Raw genomic sequence first — 20,846 nt, 5'->3', positions numbered from 1 at the left:
CACTGTTAGAATATATTTATTGCTACATTTTATATACAATTATACAAACAGCCCAGACAGGAGCGGGTATGTCACATCGGTTTCTGCAGATTCCATGGGAGGACACACAGAAGGAGATGCACGCCACCAGGTTTGTTCTCAGAGAAAAGCCAAAGATGAAGTCGCATACTTTTCAAAAAAGAAAAAAAGAAAAAGAAAAAGTTTTCAAGTCTTGCAAATTCTTCCCATATATTCCATCTTAGGAGCTAGGCATGCAGAAACAAAAAGGGGAGGGACAGCTGGCAGATTTCCAGAAGCTCATGCCTTCCAGCATCTGTTTGAGAAAATGGCATCTTAGAGCTGAGCTCCGCAGATGCTAGCTCAGGACTGTAGGGCTGCGGCATCCCAAGTCCTGGTCCATCACCTGAGGTCTGGTACTAGGGAAGGCAGTGAAGAAGATAACAACAGCGAGAAGAAAACCAATAGCAAACAGGGGTGAGGAGAGAAGCGTCAGCAAATGCCCTGGCTGACGGAGAATCCAGAGTTTGGGGGTGTATGCGTCCAAGACACAGGGCTGCCTCAGTACATCCTTAACTTAAAGCTCATCACGGGTCAGCCACCAGGGTCCTGTATGGAAAGATGATGGGACAGTCAGGAGAGAAAGAAGAAATTTTGACATAAATATTAGCAGGATGGGTTGCAAAAGGCACAGGCCTGAAGACTCGTGTTCAGCACTCTGAGAATGTTTGGGGGCTGTTCATGGGTGGGATGCTGCTGAGGAAAATACCAGGAGGCACTGCCCCCTGACCTCAGGGAGGCAGGAATTGTTTGGGGCCTCAAAGGAAATCAGAAAGGCAGGTTTGGGAACATTCTGACCCCAGCGTCACGTTACAGAAGTAAAACGATCTAAACACTGCTCGTCACGTCACAGGCACAGACACTGCTGACAGGAAGGAGGAGTGGGTAGGAGAACAGCCTGAGCAGTGAGTTCACCTCACTGACAGCAGCTCTGTGTTGCACACGCCTCAAGTCACTTCATATTTCAAGTACCCCGCAGAGAGAAACCTGAGATTACATCTGACCTGGCCTTTTAAACAAACAGTCCAGAGCCTTGCAGAGGTTATAATCTGGTTCTGAGACTGTAGGGCGGAGTCTACCACTCGGCACCCCGGCCAGCTAGTTCCTGTTTGTGATTTGGATGTCACCTTTAAATTCCTGCCTGCAGAATCCCACAGGTGGGCAGGATGACAGTTCTGGAGAAAAGCCCTAAAAAGAGAAGAAGGACGAAGGCCAAAAGGACAGCTCAGTCCTTTTCCAGTGACAAGTGGCAGTGGAGGCCGCAGCCCTCCCAAGGCTGACAGCTACCTGACATTTCAGGCTGAAAGACGCGGTGACTGCCAGCTCCCTTGTTCACTTCATGAATTCATCTCTGGATAATTCAAAAATCTATCCTTTGAGCTTGGTTTTTCTGGGGGCGGGGTCACACAGATACCTTTTCTTTTTCTGCTCTTGACTACAGTAGCTTGGTGACAGCCTCCTTCTGAGGGGTCGCTCTGAAGGGCACAGGACTAACAGGTGGGAGGAGCCACTGAGAAGGTAGGAGACCATCCAGCCTATTTGAATCTGGGAATTTTTACTAACCAAACAAAATAGGATGAAGGAATTTCTATGCCAGGAGCCAGGACTTCAAGGTAAAAAAATTATGGAGGGTACTATTGCTTGCAATCTGCGAATGTTTAGGACTTGTTCCCAGCAGAAAGCTTTGTTCAAATACCAGGAGTAAGAATACCTGGGTTTTCCTGGTACCCCATATTTGACCACGTCCTCTAGATGGGGAGACCTGGTGGCACTCAGAGGAAGGATAGCAGGCTACCAAGAAGAGACTTGATATCCTATGAGCATATACAGGGGGAGGAGGCCCCCCCTCAGTCACAGTCATAGGGGAGGGGAGTAAGGGGAAAGCGGGAGGGAGGGAAGAATGGGAGGATACAAGGGTTGGATAACTATTGAGATATAAAAACGAATGAATTAATTAAAAAAAAATACGAATAGCTGGTGCAGAACCTGCAAGATGGAGATTGTGGAGAAGGTCCAGGCGGGGCGGGATGGGACCGGATGGGACGCTGCGGTGCACTCAGGCTCCGCTCCTGCAGCTAAAACCTCTGGCCAGCAGGTGAGCAGACATGGGGCATTCCCCCAGGATCCGTGCACGTCTCCTGGGAGCGTGGGCTCCAGCAGCAGCTGCCAGCGAGACTTACCTCAGGAGGAGGGAGGCTTCGCCCTGTTACATCTGCTTTATGCTGCTTTGGCAAGAACGCATCTGGAACAGTGCGTACAGTTTGGGTCCCCACCTTTTGAGAGAGACATCAAGAGGTTAGAAAATACGAATGCAGAGGGGGCACAGGATAGGCGGGGTGGGGTCGATGCAGAATGCTCAGCCATTTCGAAGCAAGGAAAATCTTGGGTTTTGTTTTGTTTTGTTTTGTTTTGTTTTGTTTTTAGCTTGGATATCAGAGGACCAACTGGGGAACTCAACTGCCAATCTGATCTCCTTTCTAACTCTCCTTAAAAATCACTTTTGAAACTCTACATAGAAATAAGAATGACAGAGGGTCCTTCTGAGGCAGGCGCTGGAGGGTCTCTAACGACCTCAGCAGCCACCCACGGACAGGGCCCACAACCATCACCGCTCTAAGGCCATTCACATCAGAACTCTAACGGAGGGCGTCCTTGGCTTACTGTGTAGCTGAGGGTGACCTTGACCTTCTGTTCTTCCTGATCCACCTCTTAAGAGCTGGGGCTATAGGTGTACGCCACTATCTGGTTTCATGTGGCACTGGGGATGGAAACCCGGGGCTTTCTGCAAGTTAGTCAAGCACTCATACCAAGTGAGCTACATCCTCAGCCCGTGACACTCTCCCCCGTGATTGGAGAGAACTGTTCATATCTGTCAGGGAACAACTAGCCTAACGGGCCTAAAGGATTTTGTGGTGCCTACTGAGAATTGAAGACTTGCTGGCTCCGAATGAGCCATAATTCTCAATGTACTCTCACTGTCCCCCAGCAGGCTGGTGTGTGTGTGTGTGTGTGTGTGTGTGTGTGTGTGTGTGTGTGTGTGAAGAGAAGCAACAAGATGTCCTCACAGCTGCACTGGCATTAGCTACAGAGATCATTGTTGGCCGCAGTGCCTTCCTTATTGGACTCAACTGACATTCTCAGGTGTGGACCAAAAGCAAGGTGAAGCCACGCCCACTCACCAACCACGCCCACTGAACGGCCATGGCCACTGAACGGCCACGCCCATTCACTGGCCACGCCTACTCACCAGCCAGCTCCCAAAACTGGTGCTAATGGCATTTTCTGCAGTAGAGAGTTAAGCAACTAGAAAGAGAAGTCTCTATCTTATAAGTGGGTTGGATTCCAAAAGACACCTGTTGGGGGGGGGGGGGCTGTCTCCCTAAAAGCTACTGTGGATGGTGGTTCTGCAGGCAGGTCGTTGAACCCATAACGAAAACCTGAGCCCTTATAGTAAAACACAGAAGAAACTCCAAATTTGTCAAATCTGGTAATACAAGAATAGAAATAATGAAAGTTACTAACAGTTTAACATTTTTTTCTTTAATACTGAGCAGAATTAATTAGAAAACGATTAACAACTAAACTTGAAGACATTTTAAGGGGATTTCAAGCCCATGGAGGATGCTGCTGGTTAGCTGAGTGAAGCTGGCACTCTGTGGTACTGAGCTGGCATCCTGTGGTACTGAGCTGGCACCCTGTGGTACTGAGGACCTTTTCACTCTTTCCAATGTACTTTTTCCTTTGGTTGTCAGTTCTTATGGTCTCATCATTAATCACTGTTGAAGGAGGCTCAGACTGGTGCAGAAACAGAAAGAGAAGGAAAGCAAAGGAAGGAAAAGAATGATTTAATATGTATGTTACCGTTTAGACAAAGGAGAATGAGGAGCAAAGAGAAAAAGGAGCTACTGGACGAAGACTAAGCCAATAAAGCAAGCCCAGAGTGAAGAGAGCAGAAACTCCCAAGACGGCCAGTAGGTGGCGCTAATACATTACACTACTTTAAAAGACCAGCTCCTGGAAGGGGAAGAGAGGGAGGCACATACTGACCAGACTGGCAGGATAGTCCCAGGGCAGGTGACTCGAAACATGTGGAGAGCACTGGCCATAGCTAGGACATATGTTATAGTGCGTTATTCCAAACACATACATTTACTTTAACATTAAATATATGTTCATCTAGTTCGGAAGATTAACCAAAAATTCTTGGACACAGTTATCTCAATATGCACACAAATTACATGACATGAGTTTGAAACCCTCTTTTGTAAGCAAACCTTTTAGCAAAGCATGAATAGGCCTATAAAAGGAATTTTCATTCACCTGGTAAAGGTCATGTTCCCACCCCTGGGACACAGAGTGGCAAAATGTTAGAAATACTGATCTCAAGAGGAACGAGATGCCACCAACATTCTCAGGACTAAATTGGAAAATTTATCCAATAAGCAAAAGGACAGAAATTATGAATGCTGGAAAACAACTGAAAACCATCATTACTGCAAAAAGGATTTGCAAATTATTAAAAAAAAAACAAAAAACAAAAACAAAAAACAATAGGGATTCAGGAACGCTAAAGCCAGCAGACAAAACTAGTTTCATTTCTCTCCCCTAGCCCGGAATGTTTTCAGTCACAACCTTTAAATGATTGTGTGATAAGACTATTAATAATAAGCCCAACAAAAGAGATACACGGTCCCATTGTTAAACATTTAAGCAACTTCACCTAACCACACGATGAAGATGCTAATGAGCTAAGATGATGTCATTGTTCTTAGGAGTCGTTCATATTGTACCAATGCAATCTCTTCCCAGACTAATCTAATCCAAACATTTCTCATCAAACACTTTTTCACCATAAAACTTACACTAATTGCAAGATTAACATAAAAGAGCGGAGTCCAGCATAGCAAGTTCGCATCGGAATGAAGAGGAGAAACTTCAGAAGTAAACTCTGTCAGGGATAAAGACCTGTCAAACTAAGACAGGATGGAGTAATGGCAGCTTGTTGATTACTGAGCCACACAGTGAGATCTGACACAGTGAGATCTGAAAGGCGCAGCAGTGTCAACCAGAACGGAGCTTGCAAAGAGAGCCTCCTGTGGTGAGGAAGGGACTGGGCATCCCTGCCTACGCTGGGAGGCCTAAGCAGCCATGGCCTCCTCCACCAAGCCTACCTGAGCTCCCCTCCCTGGAAGCTGCCCACGTCACTCCAGGACTTGCTGCAGCAGCCCGGCGGGGAAGGGGATAGCTTTCAACCCTACCGTGACTCAGCCCTCTCCTGGGTACTGCAAGCCACGTCCCCTGAAGGACACAAGAGGGAACAGCCAACAAACGACTCCAGATGTGCAAACATCCGAAAACCTAAGACAATGTGGCTCTCAGACAAGTCCCTAACCCCATAATAATGACGCCTGACAAACATGACGTGGAAGAACTACCGAAGAATTCCAAAGACTGATTATAGCTGTTACAGTTACTCAAGACATGAATACACACCAAGAGGAGAGAAGGGGGAGAGGAAGGGGCAGGGGATAGGGAAATCAGTCCAAGATACAAAAATAGGAGACAAGCAGAAGAGAAGCACTGAAGACGACTCAACTTAAACACTTAAATGGTGCTGGAAAAAAAAGAATTCAAGAACTCAAACGCAAAGCTCAGTGGAGAGCCTCACCAGGAGAATGGATGGCGTGGTAAACAGAACCAGGAGAGAGAGAGAGAGAGAGAGAGAGAGAGAGAGAGAGAGAGAGAGAGAGAGAGAGAGAGAGAGAGTGAGTACTGAGCAGAGGTCAGCGACCTCCAGGTTGACTCAGAGGGCATGTTGGTTTAAGTCGATGTTAAAAGGTTTTCAAAGGGCAGGGTGTGCCCTTTAATACAACAAACCTCCACTGTGACCACATCAAGCCCCTGAGACAGCTAAGAAATTGCACACCACTGGCCATTTGTGGTTTTGTTGTGTTTAGGAGCAGGGTCTCACTGTGTGGCCTTGGCTAGCCAGGAATTTATTATGTAAAACAGATTAGCCTCAAACTTAAGGAGCTCTTCCAACCTCCAACGTCCACCTTCCCACCCCCTATCACTCCCACCCCCCTCCTTTCCCCCTAATTACTCCGTTCCGCCCCCCCAACTGTGGGATAAGAGGTGTGAGCAAGCTGCCTGGCCAAGGATTCTTAAATCCAGCAAGCCAGCCTGTGGACGAAGTGAATCTGTCCACTGTCTTCCTAGCAGTTTTGTTCTAAGGGTGACTTAAGCTTTTCGCCCTGTTGCTTGCAAATCTAAAGCCTCCCCAACAATGAAAACGACACGAAATCTGGATGTGAATATAAACCATGCTGAAACCTAGGCTTGCTCCTTCATACACAGCTCGTGCTGGCTATAGAGAAGCCACAGCCGCACATGGGACAGTCACTACTAATTGGCTCACAAAGGCAAAAACTTACAGTATGGGCCATACCAGGTGTGGTGGCTCCCACCTGTAATCCCAGCACCCAGGAAAGCAAAGTAAGAGCACTACCAGCCTTGGCTACACAGTGAGCCCTTGTCTCAAACAAAAGATCATTTGCCAATGTTTGCTCTAATTTGATAACTAACATCTAAAAATCTAACCACATCTCTACTGATTTTCCCTTAAGAGTGTGCTTTTCATTTCAACCCCACAAGTATAAATGCTCTAGTCTAATAGGTACACAAAGGCAAATTCAGTCCATGTTTATCTGTAGACACAGAACATCTGTAAAATGTTACTATGCTATTTTTCTCTTTTCAAATATTCTAGTAAGGCACAAACAACTTGACTCTTAATAAAATAATCACACTCCATTCTGAGAGCTAATTTAGCATTCTGTTGTTACCCACAGACCTTCACTGCACAGCTACAGGAAGCACCGTCCTGTTCAAGCTGTGGTTGACCTCACTTCTCAGATTGGCCCCTGGGCTTCCTTCCTCCCTCATCTCTTCCGTCCAACCTCAACCTCTTGAATTTTCCCCAGCAGGAATTTAGTCCCTATGCTCCAATTCTGCTAACCCTGCAACATTTCTCAGAACGGGGTGGGAATGTGCATGAGCCTGTGTTTAGTCTCCATCTTCACTTCTCCAACTGTATTCTTCTATAGATTTTTAACTTTAAGAGGGATTTCATAAGTAAATATTTTATTTACATCATTTCTATTCCTCCCTCTCCTGGGGGCTTCTCTCATGTCCTGCTCATATATATGTAATATACATAATCTGCTGAGTACATTTAATGTTCTCTCTCTCTCTCTCTCTCTGTGTGTGTGTGTGTGTGTGTGTGTGTGTGTGTGTGTGTGTGTGTGTATTTGTTTGTTTAGGCCTGACCATTTGGGAAGATAACCTACCAGAGGGTTCATCCTTAGAAGAAACTGAGTCTCCAGCTCTCCACAGCCTATAATTAATAGCCTTATAGCTCTTTACCTAGATTAAGACCACCTCTTGGGGCCATGCGCTTCTTTTGATTTAGGGAGTTTTAAAGGGCAATGAAAAGATGCCTTCTCCCCCCTGTGGGACCAATGACCTGTCTCAGTGTGAATCGAAGCCATGTTCTTCTCATCTTGATGATGAAGCAGCTGGATAAACCTAGCCATCCACTGACGGTTTTAATTCCCAGTCACTACAATTCTCTGTTACAGGGGGTGGGGGATGGGGTTGAAATGCATTCACAGCTTTAGCCTCTACATTGATGGATACTCACTCAAGGATATGCAGACAAGCTAGGCCTACAGAAGCATTCAAGCATGTCTTGTCATTTTAATATAGAACAGTCATGACATATACAGACATAGAACATATAGATGTAGATTTGGACAAATACAATTCAGTGCAAACAAAAGTCCAAATACAGACTCTGGCGTGATGGTTGTCTTTGGACAAACTATGTACTACTAAGTACAACGACCCACCTACCTTCAAGGCCAGCTGCAGCCTTCCTGACAGAGTTCTGTGCATCAGGCAGAGGAGCCCTTCCTCCATGGAATCGCATCCCTGTGCATGGCTCACTAATTACTGGACCAACACCACTTGTCTTGCCCTTCTGTCCCTCAAACTTCTACTGCTTTGGGCCTAACTCTGGGAATGATGTGGCCTCTAAGGCAAAACTGCTCAGGGGACATGTGGCCTAAATACCATGAACCAGGAAAGACATGGTCTGGGCCCTTCCAACTCATAGTACACTGATCTCTGACTTTGTTCGGCCGTTGGTCATAACCCTTCCCTTCTTTGCCTGAAGCCAGCCCAACCCTTTCTCACCTAAAGATCGTCTGCGTGCTATTCTTTCTGGAACACTTGAAGCAAAGACTGTCAACTGCTAGCCAGTGAAATCCTTCAGGTAAGTAGGTGTATCTTGCTGGGCTTGATAAGCTTTTTAAAAATTATATGAAATAATGGGCATTAGCATTTTTTCCAGACATGCTGGTTGGATGACCTAAGTGACGGGCCTGTCTTACGATCCCCCCTCTTCGTGGGGATGCTTATGACCATCTGAATCCTGATTATCAGCCCCAAAGTTTTCACTAATTCGGCCCTGTGAGTTCATAGCTTAAGTGGAAATAAACTTGCTTTTATAGGTCAAGGATTGTTGGCCATTTCACACAACTAAACCTAGTACTGAAATGTGCAGCATTTTAATTTTGCTCGCTGAAGCCTTTTGCTTTTCCTCCAGAAAGTGAGCTCTTTAGGGAAAGGGCCTTATGTCCCAAGATGTCCTGAAGGGCTAGCATGCAGTGTCTGGAAGGCTCTAAGCACTAAAATATTTGGATGAATGCAGGCAAGTTCTCTTCCCACCAAAGACCTTTAGCAGTCCATAAATGACCTATCTTAATCTCTCCAAGGCCTCTGCAAACAGGTACCACCTCGAACTTTACTAGCCACGACCCACAGCAGCCCACTACCACTCAGCACTGTCCTTTACCTAGAGCTGGCCTCTGTCCCCAAATTCAATGACGCTCAGTTGACGCCCTTGGATCCAGCATGGAGACTGTGCACAAGTGTCACACTCTGACGCCTCCGTGCAAACTCCCATGGAGACCAGCTCTCCATAGCCACCAGCGTTGCCTGGCCTAAGGGCAGAGGATCAGGAGTGACCACACTGACACCCATAGTCCTGGCTGACAGGAGCCAGAAGCCGAATGAATCTATCTGCTCGCCGCGTATCAACACTTCCGCTTCCTCCTCTGACTGTGCTGTGGTAACTCATCTGTGGATCCTCTGGGCCTTGGCAAGATTGGGTGACACACTGAATCAAGTTAAGTTGCACAGGGAGTATTTTTACCTCACACGGTAACTGCCACTTTACTAGAGATAAGCCTGCGGATTTGGGGCAAATGTGCCAGGTGGAGTTCATGTTGGAGTGTCAACTTTAGGCCCATGGAGATGGCAGAGGACTCTGCTACAAAGAGCACTCCCCTGTTCTGTGAGGCTTAAGGATCACATAGAGGTTATGAGAGACACCTTCCAGAACTCTGTACACTTCAGCTACATGGTAACTTCACATGCCCTTTCTAGCCACTGTCCCCATGCTAGTGTGATCCCAACTGTGACAGTGCCCTGCCTTGTGGCCCTGGAACTTCAGGGGAGTCAACCCCCTTCAGGCCAGGTTCCCCTGATTGGCAGCTGCTGGTGCTCCCCAGTTCCTGCATTTCCCCTGGATTCCATCAGCAGCCCACACCGCACATCCAATCTGCTTCCACTCATGACTTTTCTGTTACGTTGCTTTCTGAATCTCAGCCTCGAATGCTTCCATATGAACAGGCAGTTGCAACACTCCACGTCTGTCTGTGTCTTGATATATTTGCATATTATTTGATCTCTTGTGCTTATAGAAATTTCCAGAATGGATTGCCCAAAGACATTGCACCCAATAAATAACTATAGTTGTGTGCCCCAAGATAATCACCACTGGATCATGCCTTGATTATGACTCTTCATAATGACCTGCAAAAGCTACCTTTCTGTCCCTAGAAACGTATTTGATGACCATTAGGGTCATCTGAGAGCACAAAATTACTGTAATATGCACCATATTGAAGTAATAGCTTTTCAACTATAAGCAAGAATTGAAAAGTACATGGAGATTAGCCAAAGCTAGCCGATACATTTTTAAAAAAATACACTGGAAGTCAACTTTATCCATATATGATTCTGGAGAAATGCTCTGGCACGGCGATCGGATTCAAAATTATGAACTCAGTAAGCAGAACAGCAGTACAGAACAGAGTTAGACTAGGAGTTAAAACCCAGAGTCCTTAGTTCTATCTAGTTCACTAGGAATCCTCCCACAAGCAGTCACAGACAGAGAAGGGTCTTGTGAGTCCCCAGACAGGTCATTAAGAGAACGAGCAGGAGAGTACTGCTGCATTCAGCGAGGCTGAGACAGACTTGTCCAGGAGGGGACACTGTCCTCCTCAGGGCCACAGCCTTCCTGCAGCCTAGCTTCAGAATGCAATTCTAGGCTTTTTTAACCTCTGCACTTTTTAGTCATGCAGCACATTGCAACACGAACTATCAAAGCCACTTGCTGTCCTTGAATCAAACCAACGTCCCCTTGGCACACGTTTCCCAGACGCACATACTCTTGGCACAACTTTCCTAGCTCTGTACCCTATAGTCAGTGCATGGTGACTCACATTTCCCATTTACTTTTTCCTGTCTACAGACTAACTTCCATCTTGCCTTCCCCTCCCCCTTCTTCTTCTTTAGTAATGTCTTCACCAAAGCTCACTTTTCCTAAGTCAGGCACAGTGACCTATAATCCCAGCACTGGGAGGAGTACTGACAAGGGTTCAAGAGGTGAGAGCCTGTCTTAATAAACAAAATATCCAAACCTTTGTTGCTTCCTGTGAAAGACAGTATGACAGTTTTTCAAAAAATTAACCATAAAATTGCCAGCTGAACCAGCAATTCCATTTAGAGAGTCTAACGTTATTTTCAGTACCACTAATAACAATGATAAAATTGTGGAAATGATCAAATGGTACAACGGTTTAAAAAAAAAAATGTGGAAACAACCCAAATGCCAACTGACCAATAAATAGGCAACATGTGGTATAAACCATGAATCATTTATTCAACCTCAACAAAAACTAAAACACATTAAAATATGAATATCATCTTAACTGAAATGTACTAAGTGAAGTATGCCAGACACAAATGGGCAAATATGGTTTGCTTTGATGCGGTGCCGAGGAACACCACAATCTTCAGAGACAGTAGCTACCAAGGACTAGGAAGAGCTATCAATGTAGTGGGTACAGCTTCAGTGTGGACGGTGATGTTCTGTGTGGTGATGCATGCACAGCAATGACAGGCTGGCACTACTACTACACTGCACCTTTGAAATGATTAAAATGAAAGCTTCATCTTACACAAGGCTCAAAAAATGCAAAACCAACCTGCAAATATTCAACTGAAAGCTCTACCTCCATAAAGCTCCCACTTAATCCACGTACTGCTGATTATGCTATTTACCTGGCTTCTCAGCTGGGTATGGTATAAACCTTACACACTTACACCCAGAGATTCATCCCTTAGGGTATCTTTATCAACCATCGTCTAAAGCTTGACCCACGAGATGGACATTGTAATGTGCAGGAGACCAAGCACCCCTGGGGGCCACACCCAGGACTTATCCTCTTGGCTGCTCGGCTAGTTTTCATCACCACACTACTTTCTTTTAGCTAATGCATTTAGAGCTTAGCTGATTCTATAAATGGAGCAACAGCATAGAAGATTCAAATGCTACATTTGAGTTTCATAGGTTTTCAGTATGAATAAAATAAATGGGAGGAGGGGGAGGCTGCCTGAGGAGCCTAAGAAACGCATGTGTTTCCAGGTCTAAGATGACACATAGCCTGAGGAAATGGAAAGGTTGTATGCATTGTGACCGTGTGAAAAGGGTCCAAGTCATCTGAGCATGCCCAAATCCTCACAGCACGTTAGCCACTGGGCATTTAGCTGTAAAACAAAAAGGCTGAAGAATGCCAGTGTCATCATTTTGAGGGGGACCAAACCTGATGACGTGTATAAATATCAATATAAACCCCCAATGTTAAAATGGTTAAATAAAAATGAACAATTAGAATCTGGAAACAAAAGTAAACTTCAAAGATGGGAGTAACAGGTTAGCTGTAATCATGGGGGAATCTGTGCATACAAAAGAGCAGGAAGCAGTAGTAGGGTACTGACATTTTAAAAGCAAACTGATACTGTAATTGAGAAAGGCAAGCTGATGTAAGAGCTAAGATAAATTAATGTTTGAAGTCTCGTATTTGAAGGACCATGGCCATTCTCATCTTGCTTCAAGTTCTCAAACAGAGCAAGCAATTAATAACATTTTTTTTTTATTCAATGAAGGTTACTAAAGAAGAATGTGGAACCAGTGTGAGCTCAGGAGCTCCACATATAGACAGAAGTGACCAGGGGCTTTCTTAGTCATGGGCTTTCCCTTCAAGTTCTATAGGAGATAAACGCTTCGATGTTTAAGGCGGTGTGTATATGCATGAAGAAAACACTTCAACCCCAAGGGCAGCGTGTATAAGAAGAAAAATGTCACACTCAAGGCAGTGTTGATAAGCGTGAGTCAGAACACTTGACTCACAGAGCTCAAAGGGTCAAAGAGCTCAGTCACAGCCTTTCCCATCAGGAAACGGCAGCTCTTCAGTTCCTCAAAGGTGGACTCATTACTAACAGTTAAGTCTACTACTAAGGAAAAATAGAAGTTAATAGTATTTAACTGGAAAGCCAGGGTTGAAAAAAATGGTTAAGTTTGTACATGTTTTGGCTTTTCTACTGTATAGAAAGCAAGGAATGTGACTGCATGGCCTATTTGTTTACCTAGCAGGGGGAAGAGACAAGGCTGCATTTAGCCTACACTGCCCGTGAACTCAGTGTGTGCCCAAGGATGACCTTGAACTCTTGATTCTCTTGCTTCCACCTCCTGAATTCTGTGATCACAGGTGTTGGCCACCATATCTGGCTTTTAGGCACGTTTATGATGTAACACAAACACACATAAAGTCCATTCAACTTTCAAAAAGTGTGTGTAGACAATCAGTCTACCTGACGAGCCACGTTTGCCTCACTGGTCAGTTAACAAGTTAAAAAAAAATTAATAATCCTTATATTTTAGTTCAAGTTTTAACTTTTAAAAGATGAGATTTCAAAGGGCACATATACTTGTGGATTTAATGTTTATTCTTTTGTTTCTTAAAGCATCAAGTGATGAAAATTGGGGGGTGGGGATGGAAATTATTCTAAACCACAAGAGTAGTATCACACCACTTTTCTACGCATAATAAAGAAAAACTCCAATAATGGCTGCAGTTTAAGGTTCTAGCTCTAAAAACAAAACTCTCTAGGATAAAATATGAAACATTCTATAAAAATGTCTGCTTTTCAACATCAATGAAATCACTACCTACTCTTGGAGAACAACTAAAGTATCAATTGTTGGCTTTTAAAGTGTTCTGGAGGAGAGCTGTTAATCTTCACGTAACAATGTCTGCTAGGTGTTAGTGAGAGGCCATCTGAAAGGCAATCCTACACTATGTTATGGTGCCTGTTCCGAAACAGCCTTGGTAAGTCCAGATAAAGGCACCTCGCACAGAGTGTAAAGAACAGCTGAGCCTTACTAGTGAGAGCACCCTGCCCTTCTTCCGGAAAGAGACACTGGGCAGGGTGAAATGAAGCAATGCCTGGAAATTCCAAATTACCCTTTGGATGTCAAGAGTTTAAGAGTCACTGTGACCTCCATAGTAAAAGGGGGATAAAGAGTAAGTCTACAAGGATTCAAGCTTTTTTCCTACGTTATCACTATAGTTCATGGCTCAAATTATAATTTCAGGAAATATATGAGAAAACCATGTTAAATAACAACAGTGAACCTGAAAGGCATGAGCTTTTGTCACTTTATTGTTAACCAATGAATATTATCCAAAATTAGAGATGTAATTGTAATTTACTTGTACAACATGAAATTATGCTAGTGGGAAATTACCAAAAAGTCATTAGTGTGTTTTTACATTGCTATATGAACATGTGCTCTCAACTGCTAATGATAAATGTTACTTGATGCACTCACTATGAAAACCCATTTTGCAAATGGCTGTTCCTGTTTAGAAAAAAATCATACAGCTTTAAAAATGGATTAAACCCACTTTAATCCTAATCTACAAATAGACTATTAACAGCAAATATAACTGGTAGCCTCTCAACACTGTAACAACTGGTGTAGCAATGATAATGTACACAATGCAAATAGAAAAAAAAAATCAGCGAAAATCCAAGGGAATTCAGTTGTTTTAGCAATACAGACTATTGCTCTAACGCTTTGGAAAAGTGAATGCTCATGCTTAAAGTATGAGCTGTAAGGCTTACCGTCTCTCCCTCTCCCTGACAAATGATTTTGCAGTATGTGCACAACCACTGTACAACAGTCACTTCAAGGTTAACCAGTTGTCATTTGTCCTACAGAGTCCAAAAAATATATTAAACCTTTCCTTTTCATAATGTCTGTCCAAATTAATCCTTTTTAGGTCAGCAAAAATCAAAAAACAGCACAAGAGATATTTTCAGACACAAGTTGAATCTACTGTGCATGAAACTTGCTTAATAAAATGGCAACTGTAATAGAGAAATGGAAGTTTGAGGCATAATACCAAATGGGAAGTAGCTGAACCACACAGAGAAAACAAGGCTTTCTATTATCTTGACCTCAGGTGCTTCATGATCAAAGAATATAAGAGCATCTTTCTGGCTGGAAAGACTTCTTCAGTAAGACGTAATTGAAATGAAATTTGTTTTTAGAGATTGCAAATAAAATTAGCAATGATTTAGAAACCAAATGTGCGAAAACGATGTACCTATCCCATCAAAAAATAAGGATGAGACTGCTCCACATGTGCAAGGGCAGTGTCTTTCTCACAAAGGGCTACTCCACTTCCTCAGACACAGAACACCCCTCCGGGACTAACATACCAGTGAGAACATGCAATCTCAACAATTCAACAGAAAGGCAGTTACAACATTAGCGCTGGAATCTCCAAAGTGTATTCAATGAAGGACATGATGGAGACTGTCTATGGTAACAGACATGTAGCACACACACACTGCATGTAATCGGTCACCACGGGTGTAGAGTGAGGTAGTAGTACTTTCTTGGAACTGATGTTTTCATTTCAAGGTTCAAGTTTGTTTTTACTACAATTAAAATCAGCTGTCATCAGCAGTATCTCTGACTGGACATTTGTGTTTCTAAATCAACCTAAGAACAAAACCTGAATTTATTTCAGAGACAGCTTAATCACAGGCAGTGCTTCACCAATAAATTTTCCTAGGAGCGACTGCCTACTGGCTACATCTCTGAAGTGGCAGGCAAGGAAAACCACTAAAGGCTTATGGGACATTAAACACTCATCACCCCATCTGTTAAAGATGACTGTACTTAAGTAAATGAAAAGCAAACACCCAACCACATAAGGGATTTCTGTAATAACTATGCACCTGCTGCATCCCATGCTCTCCGTGTTCTCATCGGCTTGTGATGCAGTCTTCTACACAATGACTCATGTCTCCTCTACCCTGTGTCTGTCCACCCCAACACCTCATTTAAGCAGCTCCAGTAGGTACTTTGTATGACACCAGAATTATGGCTGTCATGACAGGGCATGAGAAGGCCACACTGACAAAACATGAGAGTGAACATGGAGATATATGCAGGGTAAACATGGAAAGGGCAAATAAAACTGAGCTCATTAACTAAACATGCATTGAAATGTCCACCATTATCCTAAAATGTACACAGTGCTCAAAGCACACATACACATTTGTCAGACATGGTCATTAGTGTTAATATTCAACTGAAAAAATGATGAAACAAAGAAAACATGAAAAATGTACAAAGAGATGACAAAATCCATTATCTATTCCCTGGACAAAAGAAAAATGACCAGACATGACATCACACTGCCTTAATGCTGAAGCGCGCCCTTCAGTGTTCTGCTTTGGAGCACAGTCAACTGGTGTGCTTTGGCAAGGTGGGATGCGTTCCATCGCATCTGCACAGGCCTGCTTTTCTCTGGTGGTGGTTCAGCTTATGAAGGACATGTATCACAAGAACAGCTCTCACATTGCTTCAAACTCATCGATGCGCTGCTTTGTATTGCCTTGCCGAATCTGTCGGAGAGTCTTGTACTTGTCACGGCCTGCTTTGACATTTTCAGCATGAAGAACATCATTCTGTGTCTTCTTGGTTTCATCTCTGGCTTGGGCTAATTCTGAACTTAATGCCTGCATTTAAAAACATTATTACATTACATAAAGTTATAAAATTGTGACAACAGACTAAAGAATCTGACTTTTTAATATATTAATCTTTCCACTGTGGGATCGTTTTCTGGGTGGTATGCAAGCTTTTTTTGTTTTTTAATTTTCAAGTGTGTCTGAAGGTATGAGATCCCCTGGAATGGGGGTTACAAATCGTTGGCAGCTGCCATGTGGGTCTGGGAATTGAACTCGGAGCCTCTGCAAGGGCAGCTGGTGTTCTCACTGCTGAGCCATCTCTGCAAGGGCAGCTGGTGTTCTTACTGCTGAGCCATCTTTCCAGCCTTGCAAGTTTCTTTTTTTAGTAATTGTGATATGATGCTAGGAATGCCCAAAGCCTTTCTTTCTTTCTTTTTTGGTTTTTCGAGACAGGGTTTCTCTGTGTAGCCCTGGCCTCTCTTTGTAGACCAGGCTGGCCTCCAACTCACAGGAATCCACCTGCCTCTGCCTCCAGAGTGCTGGGATTACAGGTGTGCACCACTACTGCCCAGCAGCCTTTGTTTATTTAGTCTGAACTACTTTAACTTTCTAATCCAATACTGAAACAACTGATCAAGTTCAAGGCAGTCATTTTAAAGGAGTTACTATAAGATTTTTTTTTAATGGTCTTTTTCTCTAGAAATCTTAATACAGCTAAGGTAACTATCTTTTTTTTATTAAGATTTTACCAACTTAAAAATTAGATAATTTATAAACTATTAAATATTGCTAACTTTTTCTATTCTGACATAAAAATGTACATTTAATAAACTGAACTTTTATTATAAACTATGAATAATGACAGAATATTTTAGATCAAGGATGGGGTATCAAGTATTACATCACTGTTTTGTTTTGATTTTAAAGATTTATTTATTTATTATTTACGCCGTGTTCTGCCCACTTGTACACCTGCAGGCCAGAAGAGGGCACCAGATCTCATTATAGATGGTTGTGAGCCACTGTGTGGTTGCTGGGAATTGAACTCAGGGCCTCTAGAAGAGCAGGCAGTGCTCTTAACCTCTGAGCCATGTATCCAGTCCTACATCACTGTTTTAAAGACTAATTTCATTTGACAAAGTACTACCACACTTCCTTGGAAAATGAGCCAATCTATAATTGAAAACTCACAAGTTAGCAAAGCCCCTTGCTAACAGGGTTGTATAATGGAAACAGTAAAGGACCATCACACTGCAGGACAAACACAAGCCACTCACAAGCTTGGACCATGTTAAGAACTGCAGTGCTCATGAGGCTGATTTAGATGGAGATGCAAAGGATTTCACTGTGCAGGCAGCTTCGCGCTCTGAGTACCTGGAGCTGCTTCTTCACCCGCTCGTTCTTCTGGGTCTCCGTCACGCGCTCCTCCTCACTCCTGTGGTCCATCACGCCCTCGCTGGACAGCTCCGCACTGGCCTCCGCACTGTTCTCATCATGCTCGTCGTGCTCGTTCTCCGTGGGAGGGATGACGGGGGGCGGCGGGGGAGGCGGCGCAGACATCACAGTTTTTAACTCTTCTTTGGTCTTTTCCAAGTCTTCCTGAGCTGCAAAAGCCTGAACATTGAAAATAAGTTTGTGAAACTGGTAATAAAAAATGATTTATTCTGTCTTAGTGACAAAAACTATATTTCAAAGTAATAATCAGTCCTTTTAGTAAAAACTCCATTTTTATAGAAGTCCAGCAGGTAGGAGGCACAGAATTTAAAAAAAAAATCTCTTGATTAAAAATATTATTACTACAAAACAGTGCGGTGGCACACGCCTGTAATTCCAGCACTCAGGGAGGCAGAGGCAGGCAGATCTCTGGGAGTCCGAGCCCAGCCTGGTCTAGAAAGCGAGTCCAGGACAGCCAGGGCTACACAGAGAAACTCTGTCTCAAAAAACCAACAGGTTTATTCTTTGTTTCTGTAACTGCCGTGCAAATGCTTGGTGGAAAACAACTTAATCTGTACACTGCTGAAGAATGTCACACTAATAGACAACATCTGGGCAACAAGCAGAAAAATAATCCGGTCAATGGCGTAATCAGACTGACATTACTCTAATACAATGGTCAATTAAAATCACTAACCTAACGATGAGTTAAGATGAGTGTCATCTCACAAGCGACAACTCAAACTGGCCAAATCACTGATGACTTGGAGGATAGTACTTCCTGGATGGCCTGGAGAAGTCCCACTTCCCAGTCTTGTCCTATGTCTCATTAAGAACACACTATCTGACTCTCTAAGGTCTTCTAAACGATGGAGGTCTCCTAGGAGAATTCCTTAAGCTTTTAGAGCCGCATTTCAGTTTACAGGAAATACTCAGGATACGAAGATAAAATGAATGACACCACGAGGAAGCAACAGACACACACACACAGAGAAGAGCAGTGCACAGACACCTCCAGCAAACCAGTATCAGTTGAGGGTCTTAAGGGTGTTAAGATTTAGAGCAAACAAAGAGTCTATTGCTCCTGCTTTGCACATGGCATAGCAGCCTACCTACAAGTTCCCAAATTTATTGGTTAAATTTTGAAATCTAAATATAATCTAACATTAAGTGAGATGAATATTCAATAAAATTGAATTATATGAACAGAAAGATTTCATTTCTAATATAACTATATACATAGCAGGAATAGGAAAAGATATATACTAATGTTTTTTAAATAATAGCCTAGCTTGTTAAGAATGTAATTTTCTTTTTATATTAATTTTTATTGACTTTGTGCATTTTTATATTGCTCATGGGATGTAGCTCTAATGTTTTAAGTTTTTGTCTCTAAAATAAAATAAAATAAAATAGTTTTCGTCTCTAAAGTTCATAAATCCTTCTTTAAACTGGATCTATAAAATTCTCACAACAAAATCAGTATAACCAGGAGACTAGACATCTTACCCTTTTTATATTTATATGTATATTTTTTGCATACACACACATATCAAAAATGTCCCACCAAAAATCACACTTCTACAAAGAAGTTTAAAAGTAGAACAAAACAAGTAAAAGTACTTTATTATAGAAAAACCACTGCATTTCATGTACCTTCCTTAGATATAAAAATTGTAACTGTATTTACTAGCTGATGTTACTGAATTAAACTCATCCCTCTAATTACAAGCTTGATTTTGAACTTGTGAATTCTCTTTAGAAAGCTCAACAGTATCCAGTGCTCCCTTAAGAGCTGGAGGCAGTTAAAGGTTGCTGGGGAAAGGAATCCAGGAGGCCCACCTCTCGCTATGCAGCAGGGAATTAATGGTTGCTGAGTGAGATGGTTCCTCAGTGGTGTAGCCACTGGCAAGCAGCTGTCCATATTCCTGTAAATAATATTTCATCCTAACAGACTCATTGGTCCACTAAAAAGAAAACAACCCAGGAAAAGTAGAAGAGGAGATATCAGGTGAGAAGAGCAAGGGGGTCAGTGGGAACAGCACTGGGAAAATATGGTCAGACTATATAATATATATGTTTGCATGTCAGTCCATAAGATATACATAATGCCCATGTATAATTAAAGCATGCAAACAAACAAACAAAAAAAAAAGAAAAAATATTACTAGTAGCAAAAAACTACAACCCCGGGGCTGGAGAGATGGCTCAGCGGTTAAGAGCACTGGCTGCTCTTCCAGAGGTCCTGAATTCAATTCCCAGCAACCACAACCATCTATAATGAGATCTTGTACCCTCTTCTGCTGGTCAGGCATACACAAACATAATAAATAAATAAATAAACCTACAGCCCCCAACTCACCCTCATGTCGGGTAATTAGTTGTCATGACTTTTTCAGTCTATCACAAAATGTTTAACTCTTTCTTTTCATTCTTATTTCATTGCTACAGCTTTTGGAAATTTAAGGACCCAAAATTCCAATCCATACTTCAAGCTGGTAAGATTTTTGTTGTTGTTGTTTTTATGAAATCCTACTTGAATGTGCTAATTGTGTTCTGAAATCTTCAGAACCTGATGTCTACACATACATCCCACCAATTTGCATCAGTAGAGCATTTATTTGAAGCCCTCATAACTCGATTTTCTATAACTTGTCACCACACATTCTAGCTTTTGTGAACTCACACTTGACTGTTAGCTATTTACTGACTATCCTCAAATCTGTTATATTCACTCCTAGCTTTTTGTTTTTGTTTTTTCAAGACAGGGTTTCTCTGTATAGCCTTGGCTCACTTTGTAGTCCAGACTGGCCTCGAACTCACAGCGATCCACCTGCCTCTGGCTCTGAGCGCTGGGATTAAAGGCGTGCGCCACTGCGCCCAGCTCACTCCTACTTCTTGTAGTCATCCAGGTTTTTTTCTATCTGGAACAACCAACAACACATCAAGCCTTAATCTGACTCCCAAAAAATCTATTTACTTCTCAAGACCCTATGAATCTCCCAGATGTCTGTCTAACTCTCACACACACTGATCACCTCTCGCACGCATCTGCCAGTGGCGGAGCATATATGCTCGTCTCCCATCAGCCCTGTACAGTCCCAAGCACACTG

At 43.1% G+C, this 20,846-nt stretch overlaps 1 protein-coding gene across 2 annotated transcripts in view; it reads right to left on the bottom strand.

Moving 5' to 3' along the window:
• RDX (radixin) overlaps nucleotides 1-20,846 on the bottom strand; it is a 58,952-nt gene continuing 38,106 nt past the window's right edge. For both annotated transcript variants that reach the window (XM_084781881.1, XM_084781882.1), the window contains exons 13-16: nucleotides 17,674-17,913; nucleotides 16,187-16,347; nucleotides 2,238-2,330; nucleotides 1-606 (exon numbers count right to left, since the gene is read on the bottom strand). In XM_084781881.1, the coding sequence (XP_084638007.1) occupies nucleotides 2,264-2,330; nucleotides 16,187-16,347; nucleotides 17,674-17,913 (468 nt within the window). In that variant the 3' untranslated portion in view covers nucleotides 1-606; nucleotides 2,238-2,263. The remainder of the gene's footprint in view (nucleotides 607-2,237; nucleotides 2,331-16,186; nucleotides 16,348-17,673; nucleotides 17,914-20,846) is intronic.

Source organism: Acomys minous, assembly GCF_964271855.1.
Source record: "Acomys minous genome assembly, chromosome: 5".
Classification (NCBI taxonomy): domain Eukaryota; kingdom Metazoa; phylum Chordata; class Mammalia; order Rodentia; family Muridae; genus Acomys; species Acomys minous.
The sequence above is the reverse complement of the archived record's forward strand: the minus strand, read 5'-3'. Positions and strand labels throughout refer to the sequence as shown.